This window comes from Oncorhynchus clarkii, unplaced genomic scaffold, assembly GCF_045791955.1.
Source record: "Oncorhynchus clarkii lewisi isolate Uvic-CL-2024 unplaced genomic scaffold, UVic_Ocla_1.0 unplaced_contig_8631_pilon_pilon, whole genome shotgun sequence".
In the NCBI taxonomy this organism is placed as follows: domain Eukaryota; kingdom Metazoa; phylum Chordata; class Actinopteri; order Salmoniformes; family Salmonidae; genus Oncorhynchus; species Oncorhynchus clarkii.
The window spans coordinates 84,492-100,083 of NW_027258137.1; the positions used below are offsets into that span (position 1 = coordinate 84,492).

Here is a 15,592-nt window from a genome sequence, read left to right on the forward strand (position 1 = left end):
CTTCAGGGTCGGCCATCTTTTGCTGAACAGTCTATTTGTAGCTAGCTACTGCTTTGGTATTTTGGGCAGAGACACTGAGAGCAGGAAGCATTGGACAGATCCTAATGACATTCGATGCAGAGCCCTTCCCATCACTCTGTATTGTCCCCCCCCCCACCCCCCCCCCCCCCCCCCCCCCCCCCCCCACCCCCCCCCGACCCCCCCCCCCCCCCACACACACAAAAAAAACAAGCAACAAGCAACTTAAATACACAATGAAACTATTTGAATCTAAAGACATTAACATATAATATTTGTCATCAATCCCTTCAATCATTTTGCTATAACGTTAAAGTAGTCTAGCTTCTAGGTGTAAGCTGATGGACTGGGCTATTAGCTGATCAGACAGGACCAGACAGTCTGAAGGGGGTCAGTCATGGATGGTGTAAGGTGATGGACTGGGCTATTAGCTGATCAGACAGGACCAGACAGTCTGAAGGGGGTCAGTCATGGATGGTGTAAGGTGATGGACTGGGCTATTAGCTGATCAGACAGTCTGAGTCATGGATGCTCCAGGATCATGTTCAAGGGCGGCAGGTAGCCTAGTGGTTAGAGTGTAGGGACGGCAGGTAGCCTAGTGGTTAGAGTGTAGGGACGGCAGGTAGCCTAGTGGTTAGAGTGTAGGGACGGCAGGTAGCCTAGTGGTTAGAGTGTAGGGACGGCAGGTAGCCTAGTGGTCAGAGTGTAGGGGCGGCAGGTAGCCTAGTGGTTAGAGTGTAGGGACGGCAGGTAGCCTAGTGGTTAGAGTGTAGGGACGGCAGGTAGCCTAGTGGTTAGAGTGTAGGGACGGCAGGTAGCCTAGTGGTTAGAGTGGAGGGGCGGCAGGTAGCCTAGTGGTTAGAGTGTAGGGGCGGCAGGTAGCCTAGTGGTTAGAGTGTAGGGACGGCAGGTAGCCTAGTGGTTAGAGTGTAGGGGTGGCAGGTAGCCTAGTGGTTTGAGTGTAGGGGTGGCAGGTAGCCTAGTGGTTAGAGTGTAGGGACGGCAGGTAGCCTAGTGGTTAGAGTGTAGGGACGGCAGGTAGCCTAGTGGTTAGAGTGTAGGGACGGCAGGTAGCCTAGTGGTTAGAGTGTAGGGACGGTAGGTAGCCTAGTGGTTAGAGTGTAGGGACGGCAGGTAGCCTAGTGGTTAGAGTGTAGGGACGGCAGGTAGCCTAGTGGTTAGAGTGTAGGGACGGTAGGTAGCCTAGTGGTTAGAGTGTAGGGACGGCAGGTAGCCTAGTGGTTAGAGTGTAGGGACGGTAGGTAGCCTAGTGGTTAGAGTGTAGGGACGGCAGGTAGCCTAGTGGTTAGAGTGTAGGGACGGCAGGTAGCCTAGTGGTTAGAGTGTAGGGACGGCAGGTAGCCTAGTGGTTAGAGTGTAGGGACGGCAGGTAGCCTAGTGGTTAGAGTGTAGGGACGGCAGGTAGCCTAGTGGTTAGAGTGTAGGGACGGCAGGTAGCCTAGTGGTTAGAGTGTAGGGACGGCAGGTAGCCTAGTGGTTAGAGTGTAGGGACGGTAGGTAGCCTAGTGGTTAGAGTGTAGGGACGGCAGGTAGCCTAGTGGTTAGAGTGTAGGGACGGTAGGTAGCCTAGTGGTTAGAGTGTAGGGGTGGCAGGTAGCCTAGTGGTTAGAGTGTAGGGACGGTAGGTAACCTAGTGGTTAGAGTGTAGGGACGGTAGGTAGCCTAGTGGTTAGAGTGTAGGGACGGTAGGTAGCCTAGTGGTCAAAGCGCTGGGCCAGTAACCGAAAGGTTGATAAATCGAATCCCCCGAGCTGACAAGGTAAAAATCTGTCGTTCTGCCCCTGAACAAGGCAGTTAAACCCACTGTTCCCTGGTAGGCCGTCATTGTAAATAAGAATTTGTTCTTAACTGACTTGCCAAGTTAAATAAAGTTTAAATGACATTTTTAAAAAGGGGGGCCAGTAGAGGGCTGGGAGCTGTACTGTTGCTACGGTGCAGACGGCCTGCCACTACAATGTACACTAAAGCTCATACATTAGACCAGCACAGTAAGCATTTCACTGGACCAGAACACAAACAGATCTGGGACCAGGCTACAGAGATGAGTCTGCTATCAAGTCTTTGGAGGAAAAACAAAAGAGAAATATATTTTTGTTTCAAACCTGACCTGGCCATAGCGAGGGCTCTGTCCACTCTCTCTTCCAGACCCTTGGTGCCGATGGCTTTCCACATCAGCCAGAACTTGAAGGCGTCGGGCTTGCGGCTGCACTGAATGGACTTGTCTCCCGTGTCGTAGCTGACGTCATAGAACTTATCCTGCTGGAAGAGGTAGGAGGCCTGGGCCGAGTGACACCGCTGGAGAAGATTCTAGAACAACGGAACGCAGAGAGAACGTATGAGTCTCTGGAGAAGATTCTAGAACAACGGAACGCAGAGAGAACGTATGAGTCTCTGGAGAAGATTCTAGAACAACGGAACGCAGAGAGAACGTATGAGTCTCTGGAGAAGATTCTAGAACAACGGAACGCAGAGAGAACGTATGAGTCTCTGGAGAAGATTCTAGAACAACGGAACGCAGAGAGAACGTATGAGTCTCTGGAGAAGATTCTAGAACAACGGAACACAGAGAGAACATTTGAGTCTCTGGAGAACATTAATTAATACAGAAAATTAATAGACAAGAACAGCTCAAGGACAGAACTACAATAAGACAAATTGTAAAAGGCACACGTAGCCTACATATCAATACCAATACATACACACATCTAGGTCAGAGGAGGAGGAGGAGGAGAGTGAGGAAAAGAATGAGGCAGAGGATGAAGATAATGAGGAAGAGAAGGATGAAATGGAGGAAGAGGAGGAAGAGAATGAAGAGGAGGAAGATGAGGAGGAAGAGGAGGAGGAAGATAATTAGGAGGAAGTGGAGGAAGACAATGAAGAGGAAGATAATGAGGAGGAAGAGGAGAAAGAGATTTTGCAACACTCGCAACAACAATCTGCTAACCATGTGTATGTGACCAATAAAATTCGATTTGATTTGAGGAGGAAGAAGAGGAGGAAAATAATGAGAACAAGATTTCGCTACACTCGCAATAACATCTGCTAACCATGTGTAAGGGAAGGGGGGGAAGAGGAAGAAGGGGGGAAGAGGAAGATGATGAGGAAGAGGAAGCAGTGTTTATCGTACCGTTTTGTCCCGAACCATGAATGCACAGCACTGTAGACCAGCCATCAGCATCTTGTGAGGATTCCATGCTACTGAGTTGGCTCTAAGAGGGAAACAAAGCAACAGAAATGGTTTTAAAACCACCTGTTATTATGAACAGTTTATCTCTGTTGTCTTACTACCACCTCCAGATATACCTGTTGTCTTACTACCACCTCCAGATAAACCTGTTGTCTTACTACCTCCTCCAGATAAACCTGTTGTCTTACTACCACCTCCAGATATACCTGTTGTCTTACTACCACCTCCAGATAAACCTGTTGTCTTACTACCGCCTCCAGATAAACCTGTTGTCTTACTTCCTCCTCCAGATAAACCTGTTGTCTTACTTCCTCCTCCAGATAAACCTGTTGTCTTACTTCCTCCTCCAGATAAACCTGTTGTCTTACTTCCTCCTCCAGATATACCTGTTGTCTTACTACCACCTCCAGATATACCTGTTGTCTTACTACCACCTCCAGATATACCTGTTGTCTTACTACCGCCTCCAGATAAACCTGTTGTCTTACTACCGCCTCCAGATAAACCTGTTGTCTTACTACCGCCTCCAGATAAACCTGTTGTCTTACTACCACCTCCAGATATACCTGTTGTCTTACTACCGCCTCCAGATAAACCTGTTGTCTTACTACCACCTCCAGATATACCTGTTGTCTTACTACCACCTCCAGATATACCTGTTGTCTTACTACCACCTCCAGATATACCTGTTGTCTTACTTCCTCCTCCAGATAAACCTGTTGTCTTACTACCGACTCCAGATATACCTGTTGTCTTACTACCGCCTCCAGATAAACCTGTTGTCTTACTTCCTCCTCCAGATATACAAGTTGTCTTACTACCACCTCCAGATATACCTGTTGTCTTATTTCCTCCTCCAGATAAACCTGTTGTCTTACTACCGCCTCCAGATAAACCTGTTGTCTTACTTCCTCCTCCAGATAAACCTGTTGTCTTACTTCCTCCTCCAGATAAACCTGTTGTCTTACTTCCTCCTCCAGATAAACCTGTTGTCTTACTACCACCTCCAGATAAACCTGTTGTCTTACTACCGCCTCCAGATAAACCTGTTGTCTTACTTCCTCCTCCAGATAAACCTGTTGTCTTACTTCCTCCTCCAGATAAACCTGTTGTCTTACTTCCTCCTCCAGATAAACCTGTTGTCTTACTTCCTCCTCCAGATATACCTGTTGTCTTACTACCACCTCCAGATAAACCTGTTGTCTTACTACCGCCTCCAGATAAACCTGTTGTCTTACTACCGCCTCCAGATAAACCTGTTGTCTTACTACCGCCTCCAGATAAACCTGTTGTCTTACTACCACTTCCAGATATACCTGTTGTCTTACTTCCTCCTCCAGATAAACCTGTTGTCTTACTACCGACTCCAGATATACCTGTTGTCTTACTACCGCCTCCAGATAAACCTGTTGTCTTACTTCCTCCTCCAGATATACAAGTTGTCTTACTACCACCTCCAGATATACCTGTTGTCTTATTTCCTCCTCCAGATAAACCTGTTGTCTTACTACCGCCTCCAGATAAACCTGTTGTCTTACTTCCTCCTCCAGATAAACCTGTTGTCTTACTTCCTCCTCCAGATAAACCTGTTGTCTTACTTCCTCCTCCAGATAAACCTGTTGTCTTACTACCACCTCCAGATAAACCTGTTGTCTTACTACCGCCTCCAGATAAACCTGTTGTCTTACTTCCTCCTCCAGATAAACCTGTTGTCTTACTTCCTCCTCCAGATAAACCTGTTGTCTTACTTCCTCCTCCAGATAAACCTGTTGTCTTACTTCCTCCTCCAGATATACCTGTTGTCTTACTACCACCTCCAGATAAACCTGTTGTCTTACTACCGCCTCCAGATAAACCTGTTGTCTTACTACCGCCTCCAGATAAACCTGTTGTCTTACTACCGCCTCCAGATAAACCTGTTGTCTTACTACCACTTCCAGATATACCTGTTGTCTTACTACCGCCTCCAGATAAACCTGTTGTCTTACTACCGCCTCCAGATATACCTGTTGTCTTACTACCGCCTCCAGATATACCTGTTGTCTTACTACCGCCTCCAGATAAACCTGTTGTCTTACTACCGCCTCCAGATAAACCTGTTGTCTTACTACCACCTCCAGATAAACCTGTTGTCTTACTTCCTCCTCCAGATAAACCTGTTGTCTTACTTCCTCCTCCAGATAAACCTGTTGTCTTACTACCGCCTCCAGATAAACCTGTTGTCTTACTACCACCTCCAGATAAACCTGTTGTCTTACTACCGCCTCCATATGCCTGTTGTCTTACTACCACCTCCAGATAAACCTGTTGTCTTACTACCACCTCCAGATATACCTGTTGTCTTACTTCCTCCTCCAGATATACCTGTTGTCTTACTACCACCTCCAGATAAACCTGTTGTCTTACTACCTCCTCCAGATATACCTGTTGTCTTACTACCACCTCCAGATAAACCTGTTGTCTTACTACCGCCTCCAGATATACCTGTTGTCTTACTACCACCTCCAGATAAACCTGTTGTCTTACTACCACCTCCAGATAAACCTGTTGTCTTACTACCACCTCCAGATAAACCTGTTGTCTTACTACCACCTCCAGATAAACCTGTTGTCTTACTACCACCTCCAGATATACCTGTTGTCTTACTTCCTCCTCCAGATAAACCTGTTGTCTTACCTGTGAATGCCCTGCAGCAGGTATCTGTGTTTCTTAGACATCAGGGCTCCTCCTCCCCAACATGCCTACAGGAAGGACAGACAAGAGACAAAGAAGAGACAGAGAACAGACAGAGAAGAGAGAGAACAGACAGAGAAGAGAGAGAACAGACAGAGAAGAGAGAGAACAGACAGAGAAGAGAGAAAACAGACGGAGAACAGACAGAGAACAGACAGAGAAGAGGGTGATTGATTGAATGATTAAAGGAACAAACAAACTACTGAACAATACCCAAACGGATTGATGGATCGATAAATCGATAAATGAATGAAAGAATGATCTTTAATTAAGATCCACTTACATCTACATGCATCCATAGATTGTGTCGTTCACAGATGTCAGCTATCTCCTCCAGCGGGTCGAAGGCCCCTAGTACGGTGGTCCCTGCTGTGGCGTTCACCATGAAGGGCAACGCTCCCTGTCAACAACAACAACAACAGCAATATCATCCCACTGGGAACACACACTGGTTGAATCAACGTTGTTTCCACGTCATCTCAATGAAATTACATTAAACCAACGTGGAACAGATGGTAAATTGATGTCTGTGCCCAATGGGAACGTTACTCCAACATCCTGGTCATTAATACTATATACCAACAGACAACAATATAATGTTACTCCAACATCCTGGTCATTAATAACCATCAGAGGACAACAATATAATGTTACTCCATCATCCTGGTCATTAATACTACATACCATCAGAGGACAACAATATAATGTTACTCCATCATCCTGGTCATTAATACTGCATACAATCAGAGGACAACAATATAATGTTACTCCATCATCCTGGTCATTAATACTACATACCATCAGAGGACAACAATATAATGTTACTCCATCATCCTGGTCATTAATACTATATACCATCAGAGGACAACAATATAATGTTACTCCATCATCCTAGTCATTAATACTATATACCATCAGAGGACAACAATATAATGTTACTCCATCATCCTGGTCATTAATAACCATCAGAGGACAACAATATAATGTTACTCCATCATCCTGGTCATTAATACTATATACCAGCAGAGGACAATATAATGTTACTCCATCATCCTGGTCATTAATACTATATACCATCAGAGGACAACAATATAATGTTACTCCATCATCCTGGTCATTAATAACCATCAGAGGACAACAATATAATGTTACTCCATCATCCTGGTCATTAATACTATATACCAGCAGAGGACAATATAATGTTACTCCATCATCCTGGTCATTAATACTATATACCATCAGAGGACAACAATATAATGTTACTCCATCATCCTGGTCATTAATAACCATCAGAGGACAACAATATAATGTTACTCCATCATCCTGGTCATTAATACTATATACCATCAGAGGACAACAATATAATGTTACTCCAACATCCTGGTCATTAATAACCATCAGAGGACAACAATATAATGTTACTCCATCATCCTGGTCATTACAGGATAACAGTACAGTAGTAGATTACAGTATAATCAACAGCAGTTCCCTAACCCTCACCATGGGTATAATCAACAGCAGTTCCCTAACCCTCACCATGGGTATAATCAACAGCAGTTCCCTAACCCTCACCATGGGTATAATCAACAGCAGTTCCCTAACCCTCACCATGGGTATAATCAACAGCAGTTCCCTAACCCTCACCATGGGTATAATCAACAGCAGTTCCCAGTTCCCGACTGTGTTACATAACATATCTGACACCAAACAACCTTGCTGACTCCATTCATAGTTCTCCTTCTCACCTCATCTTTGGCTCTCTGTACTTGCTTCTCAAACTCCGCAGGAATCATCTTCCCTCTGAGAAACAAAGACACAGAAAGAAACATTAACACGGATTAGTGAAACCCAGGTGTCATCGTGACGCAGCTCAGTCATAGATTAACACAGATTAGTGAAACCCAGGTGTCATAGTGACGCAGGTCAGTCATAGATTAACACGGATTAGTGAAACCCAGGTGTCATAGTGACGCAAGTCAGTCATAGATTAACAAGGATTAGTGAAACCCAGGTGTCATAGTGACGCAGGTCAGTCATAGATTAACAAGGATTTGTGAAACCCAGGTGTCATAGTGACGCAGGTCAGTCATAGATTAACAAGGATTAGTGAAACCCAGGTGTCATAGTGACGCAGGTCAGTCATAGATTAACACGGATTAGTAACCCAGGTGTCATAGTGACGCAGGTCAGTCATAGATTAACAAGGATTAGTAACCCAGGTGTCATAGTGACGCAGGTCAGTCATAGATTAACACGGATTAGTAATCCAGGTGTCATAGTGACGCAGGTCAGTCATAGATTAACAAGGATTAGTAACCCAGGTGTCATAGTGACGCAGGTCAATCATAGATTAACACGGATTAGTAACCCAGGTGTCATAGTGACGCAGGTCAGTCATAGATTAACACGGATTAGTAACCCAGGTGTCATAGTGACGCAGGTCAGTCATAGATTAACACGGATTAGTAACCCAGGTGTCATAGTGACGCAGGTCAGACATTGTGGACAGTGACAACAGAAGCGTGTGGTGTGGTCAGTGGAAATATCTGTGTAACTGTAGCAGTAACCAGCAGTAACCAGCAGTAACTAGCAGTAACCAGCAGTAACTGTAGCAGTAACTAGCAGTAACCAGCAGGAACCAGCAGTAACTGTAGCAGTAACCAGCAGTAACCAGCAGTAACTAGCAGTAACCAGCAGGAACCAGCAGGATCTGTTGCAGTAACTAGCAGTAACCAGCAGTAACCAGCAGTAACTGTAGCAGTAACCAGCAGTAACTGTAGCAGTAACCAGCAGTAACTAGCAGTAACCAGAAGGAACCAACAGTAACTGTAGCAGTAACTAGCAGTAACCAGCAGTAACCAGCAGTAACAGTAGCAGTAACCAGCAGTAACCAGCAGTAGCCGTGTAACTGTAGCAGTAACCAGCAGTAACCAGCAGTAACCAGCAGTAACTGTAGCAGTAACCAGCAGTAACTGTAGCAGTAACCAGCAGTAACTAGCAGTAACCAGAATGAACCAACAGTAACTGTAGCAGTAACTAGCAGTAACCAGCAGTAACCAGCAGTAACTGTAGCAGTAACTAGCAGTAACCAGCAGTAACCAGCAGTAACTGTAGCAGTAATTAGCAGTAACCAGCAGTAACTAGCAGTAACCAGCAGTAACCGTGTAACTGTAGCAGTAACCAGCAGTAACCAGCAGTAACCGTGTAACTGTAGCAGGAACCAGCAGTAACCAGCAGGAACCAGCAGTAACCATGTAACTGTAGCAGTAACCAGCAGTAACCAGTAGTAACCAGCAGGAACCAGCAGTAACCAGCAGTAACCAGCAGTAACCGTGTAACTGTAGCAGTAATCAGCAGTAAGCAGCAGTAACCAGCAGTAACCAGCAGTAAGCAGCAGTAACCAGCAGTAACCATGTAACTGTAGCAGTAACCAGCAGTGACCAGCAGTAACCAGCAGTAACCAGCAGTAAGCAGCAGTAACCAGCAGTAACCAGCAGTAAGCAGCAGTAACCAGCAGTAATCAGCAGTAAGCAGCAGTAACCAGCAGTAACCAGCAGTAAGCAGCAGTAACCAGCAGTAACCATGTAACTGTAGCAGTAACCAGCAGTGACCAGCAGTAACCAGCAGTAACCAGCAGTAAGCAGCAGTAACCAGCAGTAACCAGCAGTAAGCAGCAGTAAGCAGCAGTAACCAGCAGTAACCATGTAACTGTAGCAGTAACCAGCAGTGACCAGCAGTAACCAGCAGTAACCAGCAGTAAGCAGCAGTAACCAGCAGTAACCAGCAGTAACCAGCAGTAACCAGCAGTAAGCAGCAGTAACCAGCAGTAAGCAGCAGTAAGCAGCAGTAACCAGCAGTAACCATGTAACTGTAGCAGTAACCAGCAGTAAGCAGCAGTAAGCAGCAGTAACCAGCAGTAACCAGCAGTAACCGTGTAACTGTAGAAGTAATCAGCAGTAAGCAGCAGTAACCAGCAGTAACCAGCAGTAAGCAGCAGTAACCAGCAGTAACCATGTAACTGTAGCAGTAACCAGCAGTGACCAGCAGTAACCAGCAGTAACCAGCAGTAAGCAGCAGTAACCAGCAGTAACCAGCAGTAAGCAGCAGTAAGCAGCAGTAACCAGCAGTAACCATGTAACTGTAGCAGTAACCAGCAGTAACCAGCAGTAAGCAGCAGTAAGCAGCAGTAACCAGCAGTAAGCAGCAGTAACCAGCAGTGACCAGCAGTAACCAGCAGTAACCAGCAGTAACCAGCAGTAAGCAGCAGTAAGCAGCAGTAACCAGCAGTAACCATGTAACTGTAGCAGTAACCAGCAGTAAGCAGCAGTAACCAGCAGTAAGCAGCAGTAAGCAGCAGTGACCAGCAGTAACCAGCAGTAACCAGCAGTAACCAGCAGTAACCAGCAGTGACCAGCAGTAACCAGCAGTAACCAGCAGTAAGCAGCAGTAAGCAGCAGTAACCAGCAGTAACCATGTAACTGTAGCAGTAACCAGCAGTAAGCAGCAGTAACCTGCAGTAAGCAGCAGTGACCAGCAGTAACCAGCAGTAACCAGCAGTGACCGGCAGTAACCAGCAGTAACCAGCAGTAAGCAGCAGTAAGCAGCAGTAACCAGCAGTAACCAGCAGTAACCAGCAGTAACCATGTAACTGTAGCAGTAACCAGCAGTAACCAGGAGTAAGCAGCAGTAAGCAGCAGTAACCAGCAGTAAGCAGCAGTAACCAGCAGTAACCAGCAGTAACCAGCAGTAAGCAGCAGTAAGCAGCAGTAACCAGCAGTAACCAGCAGTAGGCAGCTTACCTCTTATCTGATGGGATCACATAAACATTGTTGGTGCCAATTCCCAGGAAAGCCGCTGCTTTGGCAACCGAGTAATGACACTGAAAAGAACAATGAGAGAAACATGTCACTGAGGGAGAACTGGTTAATCAACCAAATGACTAGTCTGGGCAGGATCCACAATAAGGTGCTATATTAATGACCAGTCTGGGCAGGATCCACAATAAGGTGCTATATTAATGACCAGTCTGGGCAGGATCCATAATAAGGTGCTATATTAACGACCAGTCTAGACAGGATCCACAATAAGGTGCTATATTAATGAATAGTCTAGACAGGATCCACAATAAGGTGCTATAATAATGAGCAGTCTAGACAGGATCCACAATAAGGTGCTATATTAATGACCAGTCTAGACAGGATCCACAATAAGGTGCTATATTAATGACCAGTCTAGACAGGATCCACAATAAGGTGCTATATTAATGAGCAGTCTAGACAGGATCCACAATAAGGTGCTATATTAATGACAGGATCCACAATAAGGTGCTATATTAATGACCAGTCTGGACAGGATCCACAATAAGGTGCTATATTAATGAGCAGTCTAGACAGGATCCACAATAAGGTGCTATATTAATGACCAGTCAAGACAGGATCCACAATAAGGTGCTATATTAATGACCAGTCTAGACAGGATCCACAATAAGGTGCTATATTAATGAGCAGTCTAGACAGGATCCACAATAAGGTGCTATATTAATGACAGGATCCACAATAAGGTGCTATATTAATGACCAGTCTGGACAGGATCCACAATAAGGTGCTATATTAATGACCAGTCTAGACAGGATCCACAATAAGGTGCTATATTAATGAGCAGTCTAGACAGGATCCACAATAAGGTGCTATATTAATGACCAGTCTAGACAGGATCCACAATAAGGTGCTATATTAATGACCAGTCTAGACAGGATCCACAATAAGGTGCTATATTAATGACAGGATCCACAATAAGGTGCTATATTAATGACCAGTCTGGACAGGATCCACAATAAGGTGCTATATTAATGACCAGTCTAGACAGGATCCACAATAAGGTGCTATATTAATGACCAGTCTAGACAGGATCCACAATAAGGTGCTATATTAATGCCCAGTCTAGACAGGACCCACAATAAGGTGCTATATTAATGACCAGTCTAGACAGGATCCACAATAAGGTGCTATATTAATGAACAGTCTAGACAGGATACACAATAAGGTGCTATATTAATGACCAGTCTAGACAGGATCCACAATAAGGTGCTATATTAATGACCAGTCTGGGCAGGATCCACAATAAGGTGCTATATTAATGACCAGTCTGGGCAGGATCCATAATAAGGTGCTATATTAACGACCAGTCTAGACAGGATCCACAATAAGGTGCTATATTAATGAATAGTCTAGACAGGATCCACAATAAGGTGCTATATTAATGAGCAGTCTAGACAGGATCCACAATAAGGTGCTATATTAATGACCAGTCTAGACAGGATCCACAATAAGGTGCTATATTAATGAGCAGTCTAGACAGGATCCACAATAAGGTGCTATATTAATGACCAGTCTAGACAGGATCCACAATAAGGTGCTATATTAATGACCAGTCTAGACAGGATCCAAAATAAGGTGCTATATTAATGACCAGTCTAGACAGGATCCACAATAAGGTGCTATATTAATGACCAGTCTAGACAGGATCCAAAATAAGGTGCTATACAGACAGGGATTATAAAACCACTTAGTCAATATCTTTCAGGGCAACAGCTGGAACTGAGAAACTCCCTGATAGTTGTGTGCTTGTTGTGATATGTTATCATAAAGAGCAGATAAACTCCCTGATAGTTGTGTGTTTGTGTGTGTGGTGTTAAAACAATAACAGGTGTTGGCCTACCCTGGGTGTGTTTTGTTTGTGTGTGTGTGTGTGTGTGTGTGTGTGTGTGTGTGTGTGTGCGCGTGTGTGTTTACCTCCTGAGATGTAAACATGACCAGTCTAGGCAAGGCAGACAGGCCCAGCACCTTCACATCAGGACAGTGGTGGTACCTGGCCACGTTCACAGCATACATGTTGGACACAGAGCCACCTGGAGAACACAGAGACAATCTCTCAATCACAGGAAGAAGATGAAGGATAAAGAAGGATAAAGAAGAAGATGATGAAGAAGAAGAAGAAGAAGATGAAGAAGAAGATGATGAAGACAATGAAGATGAAGATGTCAGTCTGTGTGGTTTCCATACCTGGGCTGAAGATGCCGTCCCCTCCCTCCTGCCATCCAATGATCTCAATCATCTTCTGCAGAACTGCCTCCTCTGTCAGCAGGAACACTGGAGCCACCTCGTACGTGTACCTGCCAAGACAAACAACATGTCCAGTCAATGACTCACCTGCTCTCACCTGAGCTACAATACTATCCAATCAATCATCAAGAACGAGCTACAGACACTTCTGAAATGAATAGCAGAATAGTTGTCATTGATATCATCTCAGTGATCGTAAAATCCCACATCCCTTGTCAGGCACAGTTATACAGTGAGTATGGGTACATGTTGACAGACACTCGGATCATATCAATCAAATTTATTTTATATAGCCCTTCGTACATCAGCTGATATCTCAAAGTGCTGTACAGAAACCCAGCCTAAAACCCCAAACAGCAAGCAATGCAGGTGAAGAAGCACGTGAGATGCATATGAGATGGTAAGATGTAATACTCACAGACTGGGGTTGATAGCTTCTGTGATGAATCGGCCCACTAGTGAATAAGGGTCCATGCCTGCATAGAGCTGGTTGAAGAAGAGAGGATGTCCTGCACATACAAACAGACAAGGTTTGATTCAATCACAACTAAGTTTCCAGGTTTTCCAGAAATCCTTGTCGGAAAAATCCCGGGATCAGGATAGAATAAGCAAGAAAATCCAGATACTAACTTTAACCCTTCCCTAATGTTAGCTAACTTTAACCCTTCCCTAATGTTAGCTAACTTTAACCCTTCCCTAATGTTAGCTAACTTTAACCCTTCCCTAATGTTAGCTAACTTGAACCCTTCCCTAATGTTAGCTAACTTTAACCCTTCCCTAATGTTAGCTAACTTTAACCCTACCCTAATGTTAGCTAACTTTAACCCTACCCTAATGTTAGCTAACTTTAACCCTTCCCTAATGTTAGCTAACTTTAACCTTACCCTAATGTTAGCTAACTTTAACCCTACCCTAATGTTAGCTAACTTTAACCTTACCCTAATGTTAGCTAACTTTAACCCTACCCTAATGTTAGCTAACTTTAACCTTACCCTAATGTTAGCTAACTTTAACCCTTCCCTAATGTTAGCTAACTTTAACCTTACCCTAATGTTAGCTAACTTTAACCCTAACCTAATGTTAGCTAACTTTAACCCTTCCCTAATGTTAGCTAACTTTAACCTTACCCTAATGTTAGCTGACTTTAACCCTAACCTAATGTTAGCTAACTTTAACCCTACCCTAATGTTAGCTAACTTTAACCCTTCCCTAATGGTAGAGTTTGAAGGTCAGTTGGTTGATAGACCTGGTTGACAGGGGTTTTACATTTGGGGTCTGGCTGGCCCGGGCTAGGTGGGGGTCAAGGGATCTCAGATGTCAGGGGCTGGGAGGTTTAAGGGGCCGGGAGTGTTAAGGGCCTAGGACGGTTAAGAGGCTTGGAGGGGTATTAATGATGGGCTACTGTCGCTATCTTGATGATTAACAGCCTGGTTTGGATAGGATAGCGCTGGGGGAAGGGTGGGAGCTACTGTCGCTAGCTTGATGATTTACACCCTGGGTTGGATAGGATAGCGCTGGGTGGAAGGGTGGGAGCTACTATCGCTATAGCCTGTATTATCCAGTAGCTAGCCTGAGTGCCGTGAGGGTGGCTAACTAGAGTCTGGCTAGTTAATTATGTAACAGTAGCTGACTGGGGGGGTTAGAGGGAGAATTTGAAGGTTAGTTGGTTAACAGACCTGGTTGACACAGGTTTTAAAAGTGGGGTTTGGCTGGGGGTTTTCAAGGTTAGGGATTGGCTGCATGGGGTTTAGGATTGAGCTGTTTCCTACCAGTCTTGACACTATCGTATGGCGAAGGAGATACTCTGGGCTGGAGAGTTAGAAGGTTAGGGTTTAGGACCGGTTTGGGATGAAGTTCATTGGTGTCTTTTAAAGAGTCCGGGTTTTGAAAGTCGGGGTTTGGATGCGGGCGGGGGAGGGGGTTGGGTCAGGGTTTGGCTGAGGTCTGGGGGGTTAGATTTTAAATCAGGGTTGAGCTGGGTCCTTACCGGTCTTGACACTGTATCGGATGGCATCCCGACAGCGCTGCAGTATCTGGGGATGTGCCTCGCCTCCTTCCCTCAGCTCTAGGTCTAATAGGTCCTTCAGCTGCTCCGGAGAGCGCCACTCGCACACCTGTTACATGGGAGAGAAGGAAATAGACTTTGGCGGTTGCTCAAAATGAATACTACCGTGCTCCGAGCACGCAAATTAGAGCACGGGATGCTGGGAGTATGAGTCCATATCAAAGTTGGCAAAAACGGAGGGCACTTCTCGAATCCGTACTCCGTTTGTACATATTTCTGAAGCGTAGATCGACGCTGCAACGGAAAGTAGGCACAGAAATATGACGCAACCGGGTTAAAAATGATGCAACATTTCTTGAAATCAAGGGCGGACATTAACTGAGCTGAAGTCAGAGAAAGTACACTCCGACTTCGGAATGAAATGTTGCCTCTTCACATCTCATATGTCGGCTGATTACAATATTTATTTTATTTTATCTAGATACTAGATAATAATAATAGATAATA

General features: G+C 45.0%; 1 protein-coding gene across 1 annotated transcript in view; it reads right to left on the bottom strand.

Moving 5' to 3' along the window:
• LOC139395780 (acidic amino acid decarboxylase GADL1-like) overlaps positions 1 to 15,592 on the bottom strand; it is a 31,216-nt gene that overhangs the window by 4,528 nt on the left and 11,096 nt on the right. Inside the window, exons 3-12 of the mRNA XM_071143141.1 lie at positions 15,068 to 15,194; positions 13,499 to 13,589; positions 13,021 to 13,130; positions 12,751 to 12,866; positions 10,759 to 10,838; positions 7,705 to 7,759; positions 6,243 to 6,359; positions 5,903 to 5,967; positions 3,167 to 3,248; positions 2,147 to 2,346 (exon numbers count right to left, since the gene is read on the bottom strand). Coding sequence (XP_070999242.1) covers positions 2,147 to 2,346; positions 3,167 to 3,248; positions 5,903 to 5,967; positions 6,243 to 6,359; positions 7,705 to 7,759; positions 10,759 to 10,838; positions 12,751 to 12,866; positions 13,021 to 13,130; positions 13,499 to 13,589; positions 15,068 to 15,194 — 1,043 coding nt within the window. The remainder of the gene's footprint in view (positions 1 to 2,146; positions 2,347 to 3,166; positions 3,249 to 5,902; positions 5,968 to 6,242; positions 6,360 to 7,704; positions 7,760 to 10,758; positions 10,839 to 12,750; positions 12,867 to 13,020; positions 13,131 to 13,498; positions 13,590 to 15,067; positions 15,195 to 15,592) is intronic.